This window comes from Procambarus clarkii, chromosome 53 (genome assembly GCF_040958095.1).
Source record: "Procambarus clarkii isolate CNS0578487 chromosome 53, FALCON_Pclarkii_2.0, whole genome shotgun sequence".
NCBI classification, from domain to species: Eukaryota; Metazoa; Arthropoda; class Malacostraca; order Decapoda; family Cambaridae; genus Procambarus; species Procambarus clarkii.
Window position 1 is genome coordinate 27,045,047 of NC_091202.1, and position 17,210 is coordinate 27,062,256.

The 17,210-nt window shown below is 37.8% G+C and overlaps 1 protein-coding gene across 2 annotated transcripts in view; it reads right to left on the minus strand.

Moving 5' to 3' along the window:
* Positions 1–827: 827 nt before the first annotated feature.
* Positions 828–17,210, minus strand: part of LOC123767166 (prestin) — a 29,593-nt gene continuing 13,210 nt past the window's right edge. The window contains exons 2-14 of one of the 2 annotated variants that reach the window (XM_045756726.2): positions 16,798–16,937; positions 14,674–14,856; positions 13,990–14,100; positions 13,411–13,589; positions 12,326–12,490; positions 10,763–10,867; positions 9,728–9,861; positions 8,993–9,155; positions 8,311–8,487; positions 6,014–6,286; positions 5,391–5,576; positions 4,203–4,329; positions 828–3,467 (exon numbers count right to left, since the gene is read on the minus strand). In XM_045756726.2, coding sequence (XP_045612682.1) covers positions 3,322–3,467; positions 4,203–4,329; positions 5,391–5,576; positions 6,014–6,286; positions 8,311–8,487; positions 8,993–9,155; positions 9,728–9,861; positions 10,763–10,867; positions 12,326–12,490; positions 13,411–13,589; positions 13,990–14,100; positions 14,674–14,856; positions 16,798–16,924 — 2,076 coding nt within the window. In that variant the 5' untranslated portion in view covers positions 16,925–16,937 and the 3' untranslated portion in view covers positions 828–3,321. Of the gene's footprint in view, positions 3,468–4,202; positions 4,333–5,390; positions 5,577–6,013; positions 6,287–8,310; positions 8,488–8,992; positions 9,156–9,727; positions 9,862–10,762; positions 10,868–12,325; positions 12,491–13,410; positions 13,590–13,989; positions 14,101–14,673; positions 14,857–16,797; positions 16,938–17,210 lie in introns of both variants that reach the window. The other variant, XM_045756724.2, reaches the window with a different exon arrangement.

Sequence of the window (17,210 nt, forward strand, 5' to 3'; positions counted from 1 at the left end):
ATTTCATCCGGTAATATGATCAGAGGCTAACTAGTTCTTCGCATATTTCATTATCTTACAAACTCGAGCAGTAATAGCTAGCCTAGTTGATGATGTAACATTAGTGCTCTCATCAAAACAATTTGAAAGGAATTTACAAGGGTCTTGATGAGGGTTCGAATCTACGTCCGGGATGATCCCAGACACGCCTTTGTTCGCCTCAAACCCTTATGGATTTGTTCATTTGATACATCGCGCTATTGGGATTTGTGTGTGTGCAACTACAGTAACATTGGAACATATGAATATTAGAACAATCTTGGAATATATGTATACTTGAGCAACCTTGAGGGAGCCGGTCGGCCGAGCGGACAGTACGCTGGACTTGTGATCCTGTGGTCCCGGGTTCGATCCCGGGCGCCGGCGAGAAACAATGGGCAGAGTTTCTTTCATCCTATGCCCCTGTTACCTAGCAGTAAAATAGGTACCTGGGTGTTAGTCAGCTGTCACGGGCTGCTTCCTGGGGGTGGAGGCCTGGTCGAGGACCGGGCCGCGGGGACACTAAAGCCCCGAAATCATCTCAAGATAACCTCAAGATAGTGATTATTGTACATATAAACAATATTCTCCAAAGCCATTACCAACTAGGGTTCGTTTTATTTATACTTGTTTTCCAACTCCCAAAGCCTGTATAGTGATGATACAAATCTCACAAAAATATAAGCCCTAACAGACCATTGTGTTCACCAGTTGTTAACTATTCACTACTACTGTATAAGCAACTATCAGCAGTAAACGCCTAGAATGGTTATTCAGTGTCTTAACACGGGGTTTATTCATAACAAAACTATGGTGTAATATAATTTATTTGTAAATGTTGTTACAACTATAACAAATAGATTATCCATATGCAATATTTAAAACAATTATCATTAGGTAATTGTATAAAAATTATCATAAATCAACAATATTATCTTTTTATTTGATAGCAATATTTTCATTTGTAATGTAAGGAAGGTGTATCATGCACTTGCTACTTGGTCAGAAAACTCTTAAATGGCTTTGTTGACCAGACCACACACTAGAAGGTAAAGGGACGACGACGTTTCGGTCCGTCCTGGACCATTCTCAAGTCGATTGAGAATCGACTTGAGAATGGTCCAGGCCGGACCGAAACATCGTCGTCCCATCACTTTTTAGTTATTAAAGCCATTTAAAGCCTTAAATGGCTTTAATAACTGATAATAGGCTTTATTAACCCTCCCAGGGTTGATACGCCTTAATGTGTTTAAAGCGTATCAAACTTAAGGCATTAAGGACTTAAGCTCTTAAGTTAGGCCTTGGACTTAAGGCCTATAAACACAACACCAAACCAAAGCTTTCATAATTACGCCGCTAATGTTAAGTTTAACACTAAAAAGTACAAAAATATTTATAGCTTATGTCTATAATGTCATGACCATTGTGACACACACACACATAGAGGCCAATAGGCCCAATAGGCTCAGGCTCAGGATAGAGCCCAATAGGCTCAGGAACCTGTACACCTGTTGATTGACGGTTGAGAGGCGGGACCAAAGAGCCAGAGCTCAACCCCCGCAAGCACAACTAGGTGAGTACAACTAGGTGAGTACACACACACACACACACATACATACACACTCACACACACACACACACATGAGGCTAGGGAGGCCTCACAGCTGAATGGACAGCGCTCGGGGGTAGTAGTCCTAAGGGCCCGGGTTCAATTCCCAGCCGAGGCTGAAACAAATGGGCAAAGTTTCTTTCACCCTGATGCTACTGTTCACTTAGCAGTAAATAGGTACCTGGTAGCTAGACAGCTGCTACGGGCTACTTCCTGGGGATGTGTGTGTGTGTGTGTGTGTGTGTGTGTGTGTGTGTGTGTGTTAGAGAGAAATATATCTAGTAGACTTAAGAGAGGACAAATAAATTGGTTAAAAAGGCGGGGTTCAAGAGCTAACAGCTCGACCCTGCAAGCACAAATAGTAAATACACAAACATACAAACAAACATAAATACACAAACATATATATATATATATATATATATATATATATATATATATATATATATATATATATATATATATATTATACAATTATAACCATACTGTTTGCAATGTTGCACTGGATTGATTCTTTCTTTATTGTGCACCACTATACCCATTGATTTGGCGGTGGTGGAAAGGGTTACAGAGGCACATTGAATAGGCGGTGGTGGAAAGGGTTTCAGAGTTACATAATCGTATGATAGTGGAGTATTGAGTATTTCCGAGGAGTATTGATCAGGAGAAGTCTGTATGGCCATATATATATATATATATATATATATATATATATATATATATATATATATATATATATATATATATATATATATATATATGTATTAGGCCTATATATACACTTTTTGTTCACCTTCACACATTGTTATTTATATAATACACTTTAATTAAATAATGAGCTCATGCTGTGAGATACTGAGCCGTTGTTGATGTGAAAGATTCGCTACCTGGAACAAATAGTTCCAAGTAGCACGGGCTATGGTGAGCCCGTATTAACCTGATACTGAGCCGCTCAGTATGCGGCTTTTATTTTATTGGAATAAATAGAATACATTTTGTATTTTTCATAAATAGTTTAGTTATTTGTGTTATTTTTAAATATTCTTAGGTAATATATTTCAAAATCTGTAAATCTTTATATAGAATGAATTTCAAAAGTCTTCAATAGAGATTAATAAATTAATAATAATAATTTACTAAGTTAATTATAGATTTTATAACAGTTGTAGTGTCTGTAAGGCCTAGTGAGGAAGTATAATTTAGTGAGGTACTATAATTTAGCGAGGAAGTATAATTTAGCGAGGAAGTATAATTTTGTGAGGAAGTATAATTTCGTGAGGAAGTATAATTTAGTGAGGAAGTATAATTTAGTGAGGAAGTATAATTTAGTGAGGTACTATAATTTAGCGAGGAAGTATAATTTAATGAGGAAGTATAATTTAGCGAGGAAGTATAATTTAATGAGGAAGTATAATTTAGTGAGGAAGTATAATTTAGTGAGGAAGTATAATTTAGTGAGGAAGTATAATTTAGTGAGGAAGTATAATTTAGCGAGGAAGTATAATTTCGTGAGGAAGTATAATTTAGTGAGAGTATAATTTAGTGAGAAAGTATAATTTAGTGAGGAAGTATAATTTAGTGAGGAAGTATAATTTAGTGAGGAAGTATAATTTAGTGAGGAAGTATAATTTCGTGAGGAAGTATAATTTAGTGAGGAAGTATAATTTCGTGAGGAAGTATAATTTAGTGAGGTACTATAATTTAGTGCAAGCATTATCAGCAGTAGCAGATGAGTCAGACCGTGTGAGCATCACCACAGCATCATGGGCGGAGTGGAAGATGTACTCGGGAGGAATGACTTTGAGAGTCCCACACACTTCCAGGGTCTCAAGTGCACTCTCTGCAAACAAGACACAATTGTTTAGTTAATAGGTAGTATTTATCTTGATAACTCGCTTTTCGACAAACTAATCCCACATTATAATCTGGTTCACACTGCTCCTCCTGCTGCCAATGCTGTTGCTGTATTTCCCTGTTCCTCTTGTGCTCTCCAATACTCTGGAGACTTTGGTCGTACACTTAATGACAGTCACAGATAAGATAAGAAGTGTTAATTCTGTAGACTATAACAATGCTTTCTTCTGGTGTGTTAGGGACTCTAATCATCTTGTAGATTGGTTAATAATCTTTTTTAAATAATATTTCCTGCTTTTACTCTCCACAGACGAGGTCATGTCGAATCATTTCCTAAACTCAACATACCCAGCATGAATTTTAGTCCTGGCTTTGTTGCTGTTGACTCTTAGCTTCCTCAATACATAGTTAAATGCTCTAATCTTACACAGTCACCCCTCACATTCTTTATTTGTAGATGTATGGAATGGGTGTGTAATTTTTAGTAGCGTTATTGTGCGTTACAGTGTGATTCCTGCTTTCTCATACTCTTAGGACACCTGAGATACTAGTCTAGGCTCTACTGTCAGTCTACATAAAGGTGATAACCCTAAATAGCTAGGTTCTACTGCCTATAAGGCCACATGAGAGACACTAGCTAGGTTCTACTGCCTATAAGATTACACACCTGAGAGACACCCGAGGTTAGACTCTACTGCCTCTGAACATAAATGTGACATACCTGAGAGAGCAGCCAGACACAGGGTAATTCCTGCTTGCTTGTACTCCTTGCTCAGCTGAGAGAGAAGGTTCCCACCAGTAGAGTCAGTGTAACTCACTCCACTCATCTCTATCACAAGCCACTGCACCTGCTAGAAAGTAATACAGTATTAATTACATCCAGGAATGAATGTTCATTATTCCCAATTTATTTTATCACATAGGAAAACGACAATAAATATTAAGAAATAAATATTCCTAATCACTAATATTTATCATTACTGTGTTTTACAAGTTAATATTTTTTCACTCTAAATATTTTTGGTGAAAACTATCAGAAAACTTGCCAAAATTACTGATGACATTTTCATAAGAAATGTGTTAAAACTAACATTATATTTATATTTACTTCACGTATTTGATCCTCTAGTAAACTGTTACAATTTTCTGGTTGATATTCGCTAAATTTATACAGCTACATTTGTTGTGGTAAAAATTAGTTTAATTATCATCCAAGTTGTTCAAGCGTTAGAGGTAGAGTAGACACATGCTCATACACAACCTGTATACCAAATTGCCAAATCACAGATTTATAATTCTTAAAGCGTGCGTTATATTAAATATCCAAGAACCATTCTCTTTGATATCCCATTCTCACACTTTCTTACAGTGAATATTGACTTATTAAATTAGTGCATATGTGACATACTAATTTATTGTGAATGTGACATACTAATTTATTGTGAATATTTTAGTTTACCTTGAAAAGCTTCATAGAAAACACCGACCTTACCTAACCTTCTTAGTATGTTTAATTTAATAAATTAGTATGTCACATATGCACGTATTTAATAATTCAATATTGACTATACGAAAGTGCGAGAACGGGTTGGATATTAGCATTTATTATCTTTAAAACACACGATTCGTATTTTTTCCACTAACAACAGAACTTTACATCGAAATTCAGACACAGAGGTCGCTTACTATTGCAATACTCCTCAATTTTATTCAGTACCTATAGAGGTAGACTTTTATATTTCATTTAGGGGTTCGAGGTTTTCATTTACACTGATCTGCAACTTAGTGCGGTAGAAGAGTATTTACACTAACCTGCCAGTAAAGTGTAATATTCATATTGACTTGTACTTTCCTGCCATTTTTAAATAGCTTCATATATTATTTCGTGGTTATAACACGTAAATTTTACCCTAGTTAGTTGTGTGGTGAGATCTGCTTCAAGCTGCTGTTCTTTTTCGGATAAAGTCTTGGTAGCAGAGATGGCGGATGGTACCAGACCTGTGACTGACATCAGTTGCTGACGGAAGTATTCACTGTTTGCAAAGTGTAAAGGTCCATTAAACTGGAATATGCTCACTGTTGGTGTCTCTACTGTCTGTTGAAAGACAAACACAAAAATTGTATATTAATATTAATCGTTGCAAGTGTGTGAAGTATAATAGAATGAAGTGCACTTAGTAACAATATATATAACAGTATTAGCAAGCCAACCCATCCTCATTAAATGGTAGTAGTTTTTATAACTATATGTAACTTTGTTCTGTATTATATTCTCTCAAACAACTAAGGGGCCAAAGAGCCTGCAAGCACAACTAGGTGAGCACGGGCTCACCATAACCCATGCTACTTTGAACTTTTTGTTCCAGGTAGCGAATCTTTAACAACAACAACAACTAGGTGAGTTAAAATAAACAATACTCAAATTAGTAACAGAGTAGATGGCAAATTTCTTTTGTGTTCTCAAACAACTGAACAACATGAAACAATGAATCAAATAAGAAGGTTCTTACAAACTTAAAAAGATAAACTTACCACAGAATATTTGTTGACATCCAAATACACATCAGTATTTGGAACGCGGCCAAGCCGGGCAGTTTTGGGTTGTTGAGATCGGCCCAGAAGCACCAGCAGCGACACTACGATGCCCAGCAAGAGGCCGTAATCAATGTCTATGATCACCACACCGAGGAATGATGCAAGCCATATGAGAGCATCGGCCCGGGACACAGCCCACACCCGCCTCAAGTCCTTCACTTGCATGAACATTCCTTTTAGTGCCACGACGATGATTGATGAGAGTACACTCTGTCAAAGTGAATAGAACATTTATATATTACTAGTGCAATATATCCCTTATATCTATATATATATAAATTATTCTATATAAATTAAATATTATAACTTTTCTTCTAAGTGTACCCAGGTAATACACGCAGGCATTACATTTTCTATGAATCATTGCCCGTAGTTTAAAAAAAAACAGACCGGCTACTGAAATATAGGATTCCTGGTTCAATCTTGATGTCCAGTAGACGTCTGGAGACATATTCTGCCTGGGAACCACTGGAACACAACAGTGGGCACAATATCTAAGTGTAACTTAATATCAACATTCTCAACGTTGATTTAACGTTAAATTAACGTTACTCTCGGGAACTGTGCCAACCCATTATGTGCTTCTGTAACCCTTTCCACTACCGCCCACAGGATGGGTATGGGGTGCATAATCAATGAACTCAACTCAACTCTGGCACACCTATCGCCTGGGTTCACAAGGAAGTTGACAGATTTCAGTCTCCGTGGTGTAGTGGTAAGACACTCGCCTGGCGTTCCGCGAGCGCTATGTCATGGGTTCGTATCCTGGCCGGGGAGAATTTACTGGGCGCAAATCCTTAACTGTAGCCTCTGTTTAACTCAACAGTAAAATGTGTACTTGGTTGTAACAACGATTCTTCGCGGCGGGGATCGTATTCCAGGGACCTGCCCGAAACTCTACGCGTACTAGTGGCTCTACAAGAATGTAACAACTCTTGTATATATCTAAAAAAAATAAAAGATTGTCTTCATTTTCTGGTTGGTTCTTTGGGCGGGAAGACGGTGTCCGGTGCCGGCTTGGCTGAGAGGTGCCGGGAGTTGGCGGGACCTGATAGCCTGCTGGTGTGACCTCGGGGTGTTGGGGTTCCTTACACAGGAGTTTACACTCTTGTAAAGCCACTATTACGCGTAGCGTTTCGGGCAGGTCCTTAACCCTAATTTCCCCGGAATACGACCCCGCCGAATCGTTTAACAACCAGGTACCCATTCACTGCTGGGTGAACAGAGGCTACAGTTAAGGATTGGCGCCCGGTCAATCCTCCCCGGCTCCTTCTCTGATGGAGGTCACTGGAAGATGTGTTCGTGTTTATAACCATGATTGTTTGGTTACCCCGAGATTTCTGTGTGTGGTGGGGATGGTGGGGGGCTGGTGCTTGCCTAAGGGACTCCTCGGGTTCCCCAAAACTTGCAGTGTTTATCAGCTGCAAGGCGCGTTAGTTTCCGCCGATAAGTAACGTGTATATAGCCACAGGGATTTTTTTTTCCCTCTTTGGAAACGCTGAGGCATCTCCAGCACAACTGCCATCATGGCTCCTAAATCAACCATCAAAAAGCACAAATCAAACTTTTTTTTTGTTTTCTTATTAATCTTTATATTATTGGAGGAAAACATTCTTTATTTTTCTCTTCGGTCCCTTAGCTTCTAAACTATTCATACCAGTATAATTATATGCTGGAACAACCGTGGACATCTTCAAGAGGAAACTAGATTGTTTCCTTCAAGGAGTGCCGGACTAACTGGGTTATGGTGGGTATGTGGGCCTGCAGGCCGCTCCAAGCAACAGCCTGGTGGACCAAACTCTCACAAGTCAAGTCTGGCCTCGGGCCGGGCTTGGGGAGTAGAAGAACTCCCAGAACTCCATCAACCAAGTATCAATCAGGTATCATCAGTCCTCAGTCCTCTTTATAGTTAAGAGTTTGGTCTGTTTGATAACTTCAAATTTCTTTGGATTCTTTTAAGTGATAGACACAAATGTTCCATTCTTGTTTTAGGAACACTATTGTGTTTGTAAATAATAATTGCACTAAAACTAGCTAAGACAGGTAAAAAATATCGAATAAAAAAACAGATGTATTCAAAACTTGGTTTTGACAATTAGCAAGATAGGTGGTAGTGATTAAAAAAAATCATCACAATTTAAAACATATTTTACTGATAGTGTTGTGCACTTTTTAAACTTATAGCTCTTTAAGTAACAGGGAAAATCACGTCTTGAAGAACGTCAAATACTCACATTTGGTAGAGTTTCAAACACCGGACCAATAAACAGTAGGACAAAGAGGAGGATGAAGCAACAGACGAAAGACGTGAGCTGTGTCACTCCTCCGGCAGCTTCTTGGATCAGGGACCGAGCCAGCGACACAGCAATGGGAGCACAGCTAAAGAACGAGCCAAACACATTGCTCGCGCCCTGCCAATACAAATACATTTCAAGCACTTATAAGGGTTAGAAAGGTCGCTGGGCCGTTGATCCCCTGAGGCTACACAAGGCAGCAACATAAAATAGGGGTTATACCTCTGGTTGTGATGGTAGAACTCTTGACCTGTATTGTTGAATGTATGTCATACAGTATAAACTCTGACCCAATTAATAGTATAATGCACCCTCATTGAGTCTTCCCATTCACTAAGAGGTTGTAGGTAGAAATAGCCTAAGCTACTCTATCCCTTTGAGATGTATTTATTGCTAATCTCAATAAACATACTTGAACTTGAACGTGAAGAGGTTTTATAGCATTATTTACCTAACATTAATTGATGTATTTCACAAATACTTTTTATTTAAGCAGATTTTGCTCTAAAATTTATTTCATACGTGTATTTTACATAAAATTTTTTAAACGTTATCAAAATATGTCACTCAAACCTTATTTGTAATATTATATTTGTTTAAATAGTCACACATTTAGTCTTACCAAAGCATAAAGTTCTTGATTTGCATCAATATTATAGTTGTGACGTTTGGCAAATATCCTGGCCATAGAGAAAGAGACAGTGTAGGCTACAATACTGATGATAATGGAGTCAACAGCCACTGCAGGCATCAGCTCGAAAGGTGGAAGCGTAGGCTCAGGTAACCTGTTGAGAAAAAAGTCATATACTATTATGTTATAATTCTGAATAGTCTGCAAAACCTAGACCTGTGACTATCATGAGTTTTTGTGTTAATCCAGTCACTAATTGATTTTATTTCAATATATTCTAGTACAGCTCTTAGGTCGACAAATTTTTGCCTCCAAATTAAGCTCCTTTGTAAATCAATTAATTGAATATGAAAATTATCCAAATCAGGCGACTGGAACATTTCCAAATTCAGTTTGTCTAATGTTACACTGTCTACACACGTAATGAATTTTGCCGTGTCTTTAAATGACCTTAATTTTGCATCTGTTTCTAAGGCAATTAAACGAAATTTCAGAAAATAATGATCGAAAATAGCATTTGAAAGCACTAAATGTTTGTTTTCTTGTTTGTTGCTTCATTTGGCAGAAATGAATTATAATCTTTATATATTTATTTATTATAGATGTTGTTTTAAGAAATCAAGGGGCGGCAAATTACACGTGCCAGCAAAATTTACTGGCGTGCCACTATAGGCACGTGTGCCATAGGCTCATTACCCCCAATGCCCTACAGCATTATAAACTTACCCTGTGGGAATTTCACCGACAATTCTTACGTTGTATACGTTGTGAAGGTTGGCCAAGTATGATACCAGTGTCCCAATGCTCACAACAATGAGTTCGATGGGAATGGGAATTTTCGTTTTGGTACGAATCCAGGGCTGAGGACAAAAATAACTACATTAACATCTTATAAAGCAAAAAATAACATTTCATTCAAGACAAAAATATTTGAAACTGTTATATTGGAGCAACATAAGAACAATATGGTTCGTAAAACCTATGATTAAAAAAAAGAATTGTCTTTAACTATTGGTAAAAGTCTTGTTATCTTATTATCAAATAACAGTAATAGCAACATGATAACACTGTATCTATCCAACTATATAATGCACTATTATTTATTAAATAGTAAAGTAAATCATATACATTGTATCAAAATATGCTCCCGTTGTTTCTGGAGACAAGAAGCTCCTTCATACAGTAACACAAGTTAAGAATAATTAAATATTGTCATCAGTATAGATGTCAACCTACAAGACAGCTTCTAGTAAGATTCACTCTTGTCATTCCCCCTCGTGAATGAGTGTACCCTGGCATCTCATGTCTACTGTGCAGTATTTTGTGCTAATGCGCTCTATTTTCCCCTACCATATAAATATAATCTGAGTTTATTGATCTTGGTCATAATGGGTTTCAAAACCTTGCTAGATAACATGTGAGGGAGAACATGTTATCATTTGTTATGTTATAATATTGTTGCACAGTGTTTCTCAGAATGTTAAGTCTTGATGATCAGTATATTGTAACCTGCCAAGGTGTAATCTGTCATAGTGTGACCTGACATAGTGTAACTTACCATGTGTCCTGTCACAGTGTAACCAGCCATACAATGTAATATATCTAATGTAACATCTACCCACTTTTCTAAGATGGTTAATGAAGTACAGTATTGTCAAATGATCAAGTTTGGTATAAATATCCATAAAACAACGATAACGTACAAATACGAGTATTGAGACAAAATTCATAGACGAACAACGAACAAATATATATATTAACCTTTAAAACTTCAGCGTTGACGGCCAAAACTGTTATGGTGATTGCAGCAATAATCGTATCAGCAGGGTTAGCATTTAATACTTGGCTGAAGATTTCTTTATATGTCTGTAAGAGATAAATAAATCTACATATGAAAATAATAATGCCATTCCACAGTTAAATAAATCTCAACATAGTTTAATATTTTTATTTAACAAAAAATGATGTAAAATTATTTGTTTCTTTGGACCAAGTAGCACGGGCTATGGTGAGCCCGTAGTGGACTTTATAGTTTTCCCTGTAAGCCCTTATGGACTTCAGAACTACTCGTGTGGACTCAGATGACTGTTTGACCCTTTGTCCTGTGTGAGAGTGAATACCAGCATTATCCTCACTTTAATAAGTTTTAATTAAAATTCTCAGATTAGACAAAATTGTAATTAAATTTTGTCAATAAAGATGTTTATAATAAATATTTGGTTGAGTGTTAGGCTTAAGGACTTGACACTAGTTCACTGACAATCCATGAAAGTATGCTTTAGACTTGAATATAGTCCAAGACTATATTTAGGAATTTATATCTTTCACTATATAAATCCCCAATGTCAAATCAGTAATAACTTTAAACAGTGGTTGAAAAGTTGTATTATTGATGATAAACCGCTTATTTATTTGAAAACAATAAATACCACTAATATCATAAAAATTTAACAATATCTGTTCAAGGTTAAAAAGCATATCTTAATTTACTGATTATCACGATTGTCAAGTTGCGTAATTATCAGCAAACACTGAGTTAAATTTTCTCAAGAACGGCACAGATAGTTGAACGTGTCAGAGGCGACTCGACTAATCTTGTGGCAATCTTGTAGAACTGCTTCTCTAATGTGGACGGTAATTACTTTTCCAAAAAAATAATTCACAACATTATCACAGTTATTCAGAAAACAAAACTATAATTTATAAACTAGCTCCAATTCTTAGCAAAATTTACAAGTGGTTTCTGAGTCTTCTTGAAATGAATGTAATCGCTCGAGAACAAATCAAGAAGCTTCTTAACCCATCAAGATTGCTTTACCCTTCACAGTGAGTGAAGTGAGCGAAAGACTTCACTTACGACACTACATTATCACTGTTCAGCAAGCACAAGACAAAGATCCTAATGGTTCTATTGTATTCACCCACTCTTAGCATCGCTTTAACTTGCCATGAAATTGTCAAATTGAGAATTGTATTACCAACAATTTTATATTTCATATAGTATTTCAATTAAATAATACAAATACGTCTTCACTACAAATCCGAAATATCTACGCATCATCAGTAAAATGTAAATATACAGTATATATATATATTTATGTGCAATTATTTTGGGAATTAATGCTTTATGTTTAAAAATCCATTATGTGATTGTATCCCATCTGCTATTTATCCAGAGCATAGGTCCTAAGTCATAAATAAACTAATTCAACTTGTCTTTAATATGATGATGCCTACATGACCCACACTTAACGTATAGGATGTTAAATAATCATTACTGATGTGTTGAAAGTTATAAATTAACAAGTTCAGAAACCTCCTTACGTATATGATTTTCAAGGGGCCGTTGTATGTGTTGACATGTATACCAAGAAGGTATTTAATCTGTGAAGTGAGCACGTGGAAGGCGGCCCCCGTGGTGAAGCCAGACACCAGCATGTCAGAGAGGTAAACACATAGATTTCCCACCTGCAGCAGGCCCAGCACGATCTGCACCAAAACATTGATAATTAGGAAAAACACTTTAAAAATGGACAAATCCACAAGGGCCGTGACGAGGGTTCGAACCTACGGCCCTTGTGGATTTGTTCATTTGATGCATCACGCTATTGTGATTTCTGTGTGTAACTTTAAAAATGGTATTTATTTTGTAGTCAAACTAACAAATTTACTAGAAAGTTATATTTCAAGTTCAAGTAAGTTTATTGAGACAAGAAAAAATATATATCTCAAAGGGATAGAGTAGCTTAGGCTACTTCTACCCCCATTGACAGTTATATTGGTATTGTAATTTCCGTGAAAAATATTATGTGTAATATGAAAAAATCAAATATTTTGCTATATTGTGTAATATGTGTTGTATTTGATATTGAACTCAACCTTAAACAATTTAGAATTCAAGTCTTGCTTGAAAAGATCATCTTGTGGTTTAAAAAAATATTTTATATGAAGTATAAATTTGAAATCAAAGTTAATTTGTTTTCAAGGTCAATGACTCGAGCACACAAATAACTTGAGTTAAATTTTGGGTTGAGAAGTGTTATATTATCACTTTCCAATTGTTTAAATCAAGAGATTCCTGAGCTATGATTTTTAAATCACAAAAAATTGAATATGAGCCTAAATGATTCTATCATAGTATCTATGATAGGCTTGGTTATTGCGAGGAAATGTATGAAAATAACTCACATGATTACAAACTCTCATTCTAAAATAAACAAAAAAAACGGCAAGTTTCTGATATTATAATCAGAAGAAGCATATTGATATAGTTGAACATAGAAAACGGAATGAGAGGTCTTAAATACATATTTATGCAGAGGTTATGAGCTTGCTATCATTATGAGAAGACTTAATCCGCCATACATCCATCATACATCCGTCATACATCCGTCATACATCCGTCATACCTCCACTATACCATTCATGAGCGCCACAACTGCCGCCACTTGTACAGGTGTGTATGTCTTGGTGCTGTTGGTCAGTAGACTGTCTGTTGTATTGCCAAACAGAGGGGATGATGTATCCGGTATTGTAGCCAGTTCCCCTACAACTTTGCCCGTCATTAGGCACACCACGGCAAATGAACCTATCAATCATATTAAGGTTATTATTAATACTGCGAGAAATAAAGACCAGTTATAATGCTCATATGCTCTAAGGCACCGCTTTACAGCCACTGAGTGCCGCGCAGGTCCACAGGCCTGCGATTAGGGATTTTGAAGGAAGGTAAACAATGATAGGAATGATAAGAAATCGACTTGAGAATGGTCCAGGACGGGACGAAACGTCGTCGTCCCTTCACCTTCTAGTGTGTGGTCTGGTCATCAAAATGATAAGAAATGTGAACATTAATTTTAAAAACACATCTTTTAAAACCCATGCTCAACGTTATTTAAAAAAATAGCACTATTATTAGGTACAAGAATGAGTTAGACGAATTTCAACTAGCATAGCCTAGCAAATAGGCTTGTACTAAACGAACTTACCCATGGAACAGTGACGCGAGGAAGCCAGTAGTGCGTAGATGAGTATAGGGAAAAAAGCCATATATATCCCGGTGATGGGAGGAAGCCCGCCCAGCAGAGCAAAAGCCATTCCTGAAAATTGATAATACTAATTAATTAAACAATTTTGAAGGTCATACATAAACATCATCGAACATAACATTAACATTGAGAATTAATAAACATTGTTGAAGACAAGTTGATATCAAGCTGAGCATTTTTGGTGATATTTCATTTATTAAATGGCGAACATAAGATAACGTAAGCTTTTAAGGGTTGATAGATGTTAATCTTCTTGTTTGAGGAGCTGTTCACTTGAGACAGTTAAGCAAGTCCCAGCTGTGTCTGGGTACAAGTGACAGGATGAACAACCCAGCGGGTTTTCTTCCTATTGGGGAGTGTTGTACATGCTGCTATGGCGGTATGTCCACTCACAGGATGAGTGGCGCTGCCCAATACTGTCACTATGGCGGTATGTCCACTCACAGGATGAGTGGCGCTGCCCAATACTGTCATTATGGCGGTGTGTCCACTCCAGGATGAGTGGCGCTGCCCAATACTGTCACTATGGCGGTGTGTTCACTCACAGGATGAGTGACGCTGCCCAATAAACTCGCCCCTCGGGGCAAAAATGAAAGAAAATAAGGCTAACTATTAATAACTGACCTTGTGGTATATGCATAATGGCTACGGTAATGCCCGACAACACATCGCCGAGCAGAGAGGCGCGGAAGTCATAACTTGGCAGCCATGACAAGATGGGCACTCTGGCCGTCACCGCTGACTTAATACATCTCCCGGAACACGAACACGATTTCTTAGCCTTGTTTTGGATACTTTCCAGTAGACCTGAGTAAACAAAACAGTATTATATTGTTAAAAGAGCTGCATAAAGGGTTTCATATTGTTTTGGGCTGAATATCTATCGAGTTTGGTGGGTTATTAAGGCCACCACAACAGCTAATTGACTAACTAGCAAGAATACTTTTATCCTGACTATAATCCAGGACTAGAATAAACAGTGTATATACATATATATACACACACAGAGTATATACCTCTCGGTATATATATATATATATATATATATATATATATATATATATATATATATATATATATATATATATATTATTGCAAAGAGTAACTGGACCTACCTATACCATCGTGCACTGATGCCAAACTGGTGAAGCATCAACAAGAGTTATTACCGTAGAAGAGGACGATCTATGATGCATTTGCAATGTTAAAATATTGAGCAAGGAATGTAATTGTCGCTGAAAGATGTGTAGTGAAGCATATCAATAATTCGAAAGATTGAAAAGACAATGTTGGATGGCTTGTTCATACTCAACGAACGAATTATGATAAAATCGTTAAGTGAATTCGATTGAATTTGTAGATATAAAGAAGAGCGAACACAGAGAACAGAGTAATAAGTGTGTGAAGATACGAGGGATTAAGTGTGAACAGATCTTTGTCCCATAAGTCTGGAACCATGAACCATAAGTCTGGAACCATGAACCATAAGTCTGGAACCATGAACCATAAGTCTGGAACCATGAACCATAAGTCTGGAACCATGAACCATAAGTCTGGAACCATGAACCATAAGTCTGAACCATGAACCATAAGTCTGAACCATGAACCAAAAGTCTTGAACCATAAGTCTGAACCATGAACCATAAGTCTGGAACCATGAACCAAAAGTCAGGAACCATGAACCATAAGTCTGGAACCATCAGTCAGTTTCATTAGTTTGTCCTACGGTTCAAGACACATGAGACATGATATAGAACTTATGAGACACCCTGTATATGACGTACATGTGACCAGTGCTGGGGTATGCATCGCCAGCAGTTCTAATAAGAGTATTACAATTGTTATCGCTGTCAGCAGTCAACCAATTACTGTCTAATTGCCCTAGATTGGGAAAGAAACCGCTAGAAACTAGTAGTTCACTACAAGACTAATCCTAGAAATGAATAGCTTAAGATAAGATAATTAAGAGAAAACGTGACCCAAACACACACAAGATACAACGGGACACTGAAACAAAATTGAGAAATATAATGTTTTGGTTCATTAGGATGAGAACAACTTCTGCTTGGAAGTTAAGGATGTGAGAAAGCACTTCAGTGCGAAGATTAAGGCTGTAGGGTGAATTAGAATGGAGATAGTCTTAGGTAATTACATCTATTGTGTAGAAGTCAAATGAGGTAACTGAGCCATCAAGCCTTTCATCATACTTCATTCAGGAAAGGTAAATACACTAACACGCTTTGGACAAACGGTATACAAACAGCCGTGTGTTTAGAAGGTGTATGTTACCTGGGTCAGGTGGTGGGCAGACATTACCTGGGTCAGGTGGTGGGCAGACATTACCTGGGTCAGGTGGTGGGCAGACATTACCTGGGTCAGGTGGTGGACAGACATTACCTGGGTCAGGTGGTGGGCAGACATTACCTGGGTCAGGTGGTGGGCAGACATTACCTGGGTCAGGTGGTGGGCAGACATTACCTGGGTCAGGTGGTGGGCAGACATTACCTGGGTCAGGTGGTGGGCAGACATTACCTGGGTCAGGTGGTGGGCAGACATTACCTGGGTCAGGTGGTGGGCAGACATTACCTGGGTCAGGTGGTGGGCAGACATTACCTGGGTCAGGTGGTGGGCAGACATTACCTGGGTCAGGTGGTGGGCAGACATTACCTGGGTCAGGTGGTGGGCAGACATTACCTGGGTCAGGTGGTGGGCAGACATTACCTGGGTCAGGTGGTGGGCAGACATTACCTGGGTCAGGTGGTGGACAATAGTGGTACTTGGAGGCCCGCTGGGTAATGTTGAGTGATGGACGGACTACACACACCTCACACCCGCCATCACTCTCGCTCTGATCCATCCCAGACAGCGGCGACATCTGTTCTGTTATACTGCAAGAAAAAAAGAAAAATGTCATAGCGGATCATTTTGAGAAATATTAGAATTAATGGAATTGACAACATTTCGGTCCAAGGTGGACCGAAATGTTGTCAATGGAAAATTTTCTACCCTAGAAAATACTAGAGGAGTTGGTCCCAAACCTGCACACAGAAATAACACCACATGAGACCAGAAGGCATGGCAGGATGTGCAGAATACCCCAGTTGAAAAGCAGAGGTGCAACAGATACTCTGAGAGAGAACTCTTATCAACATCAGAGGTGG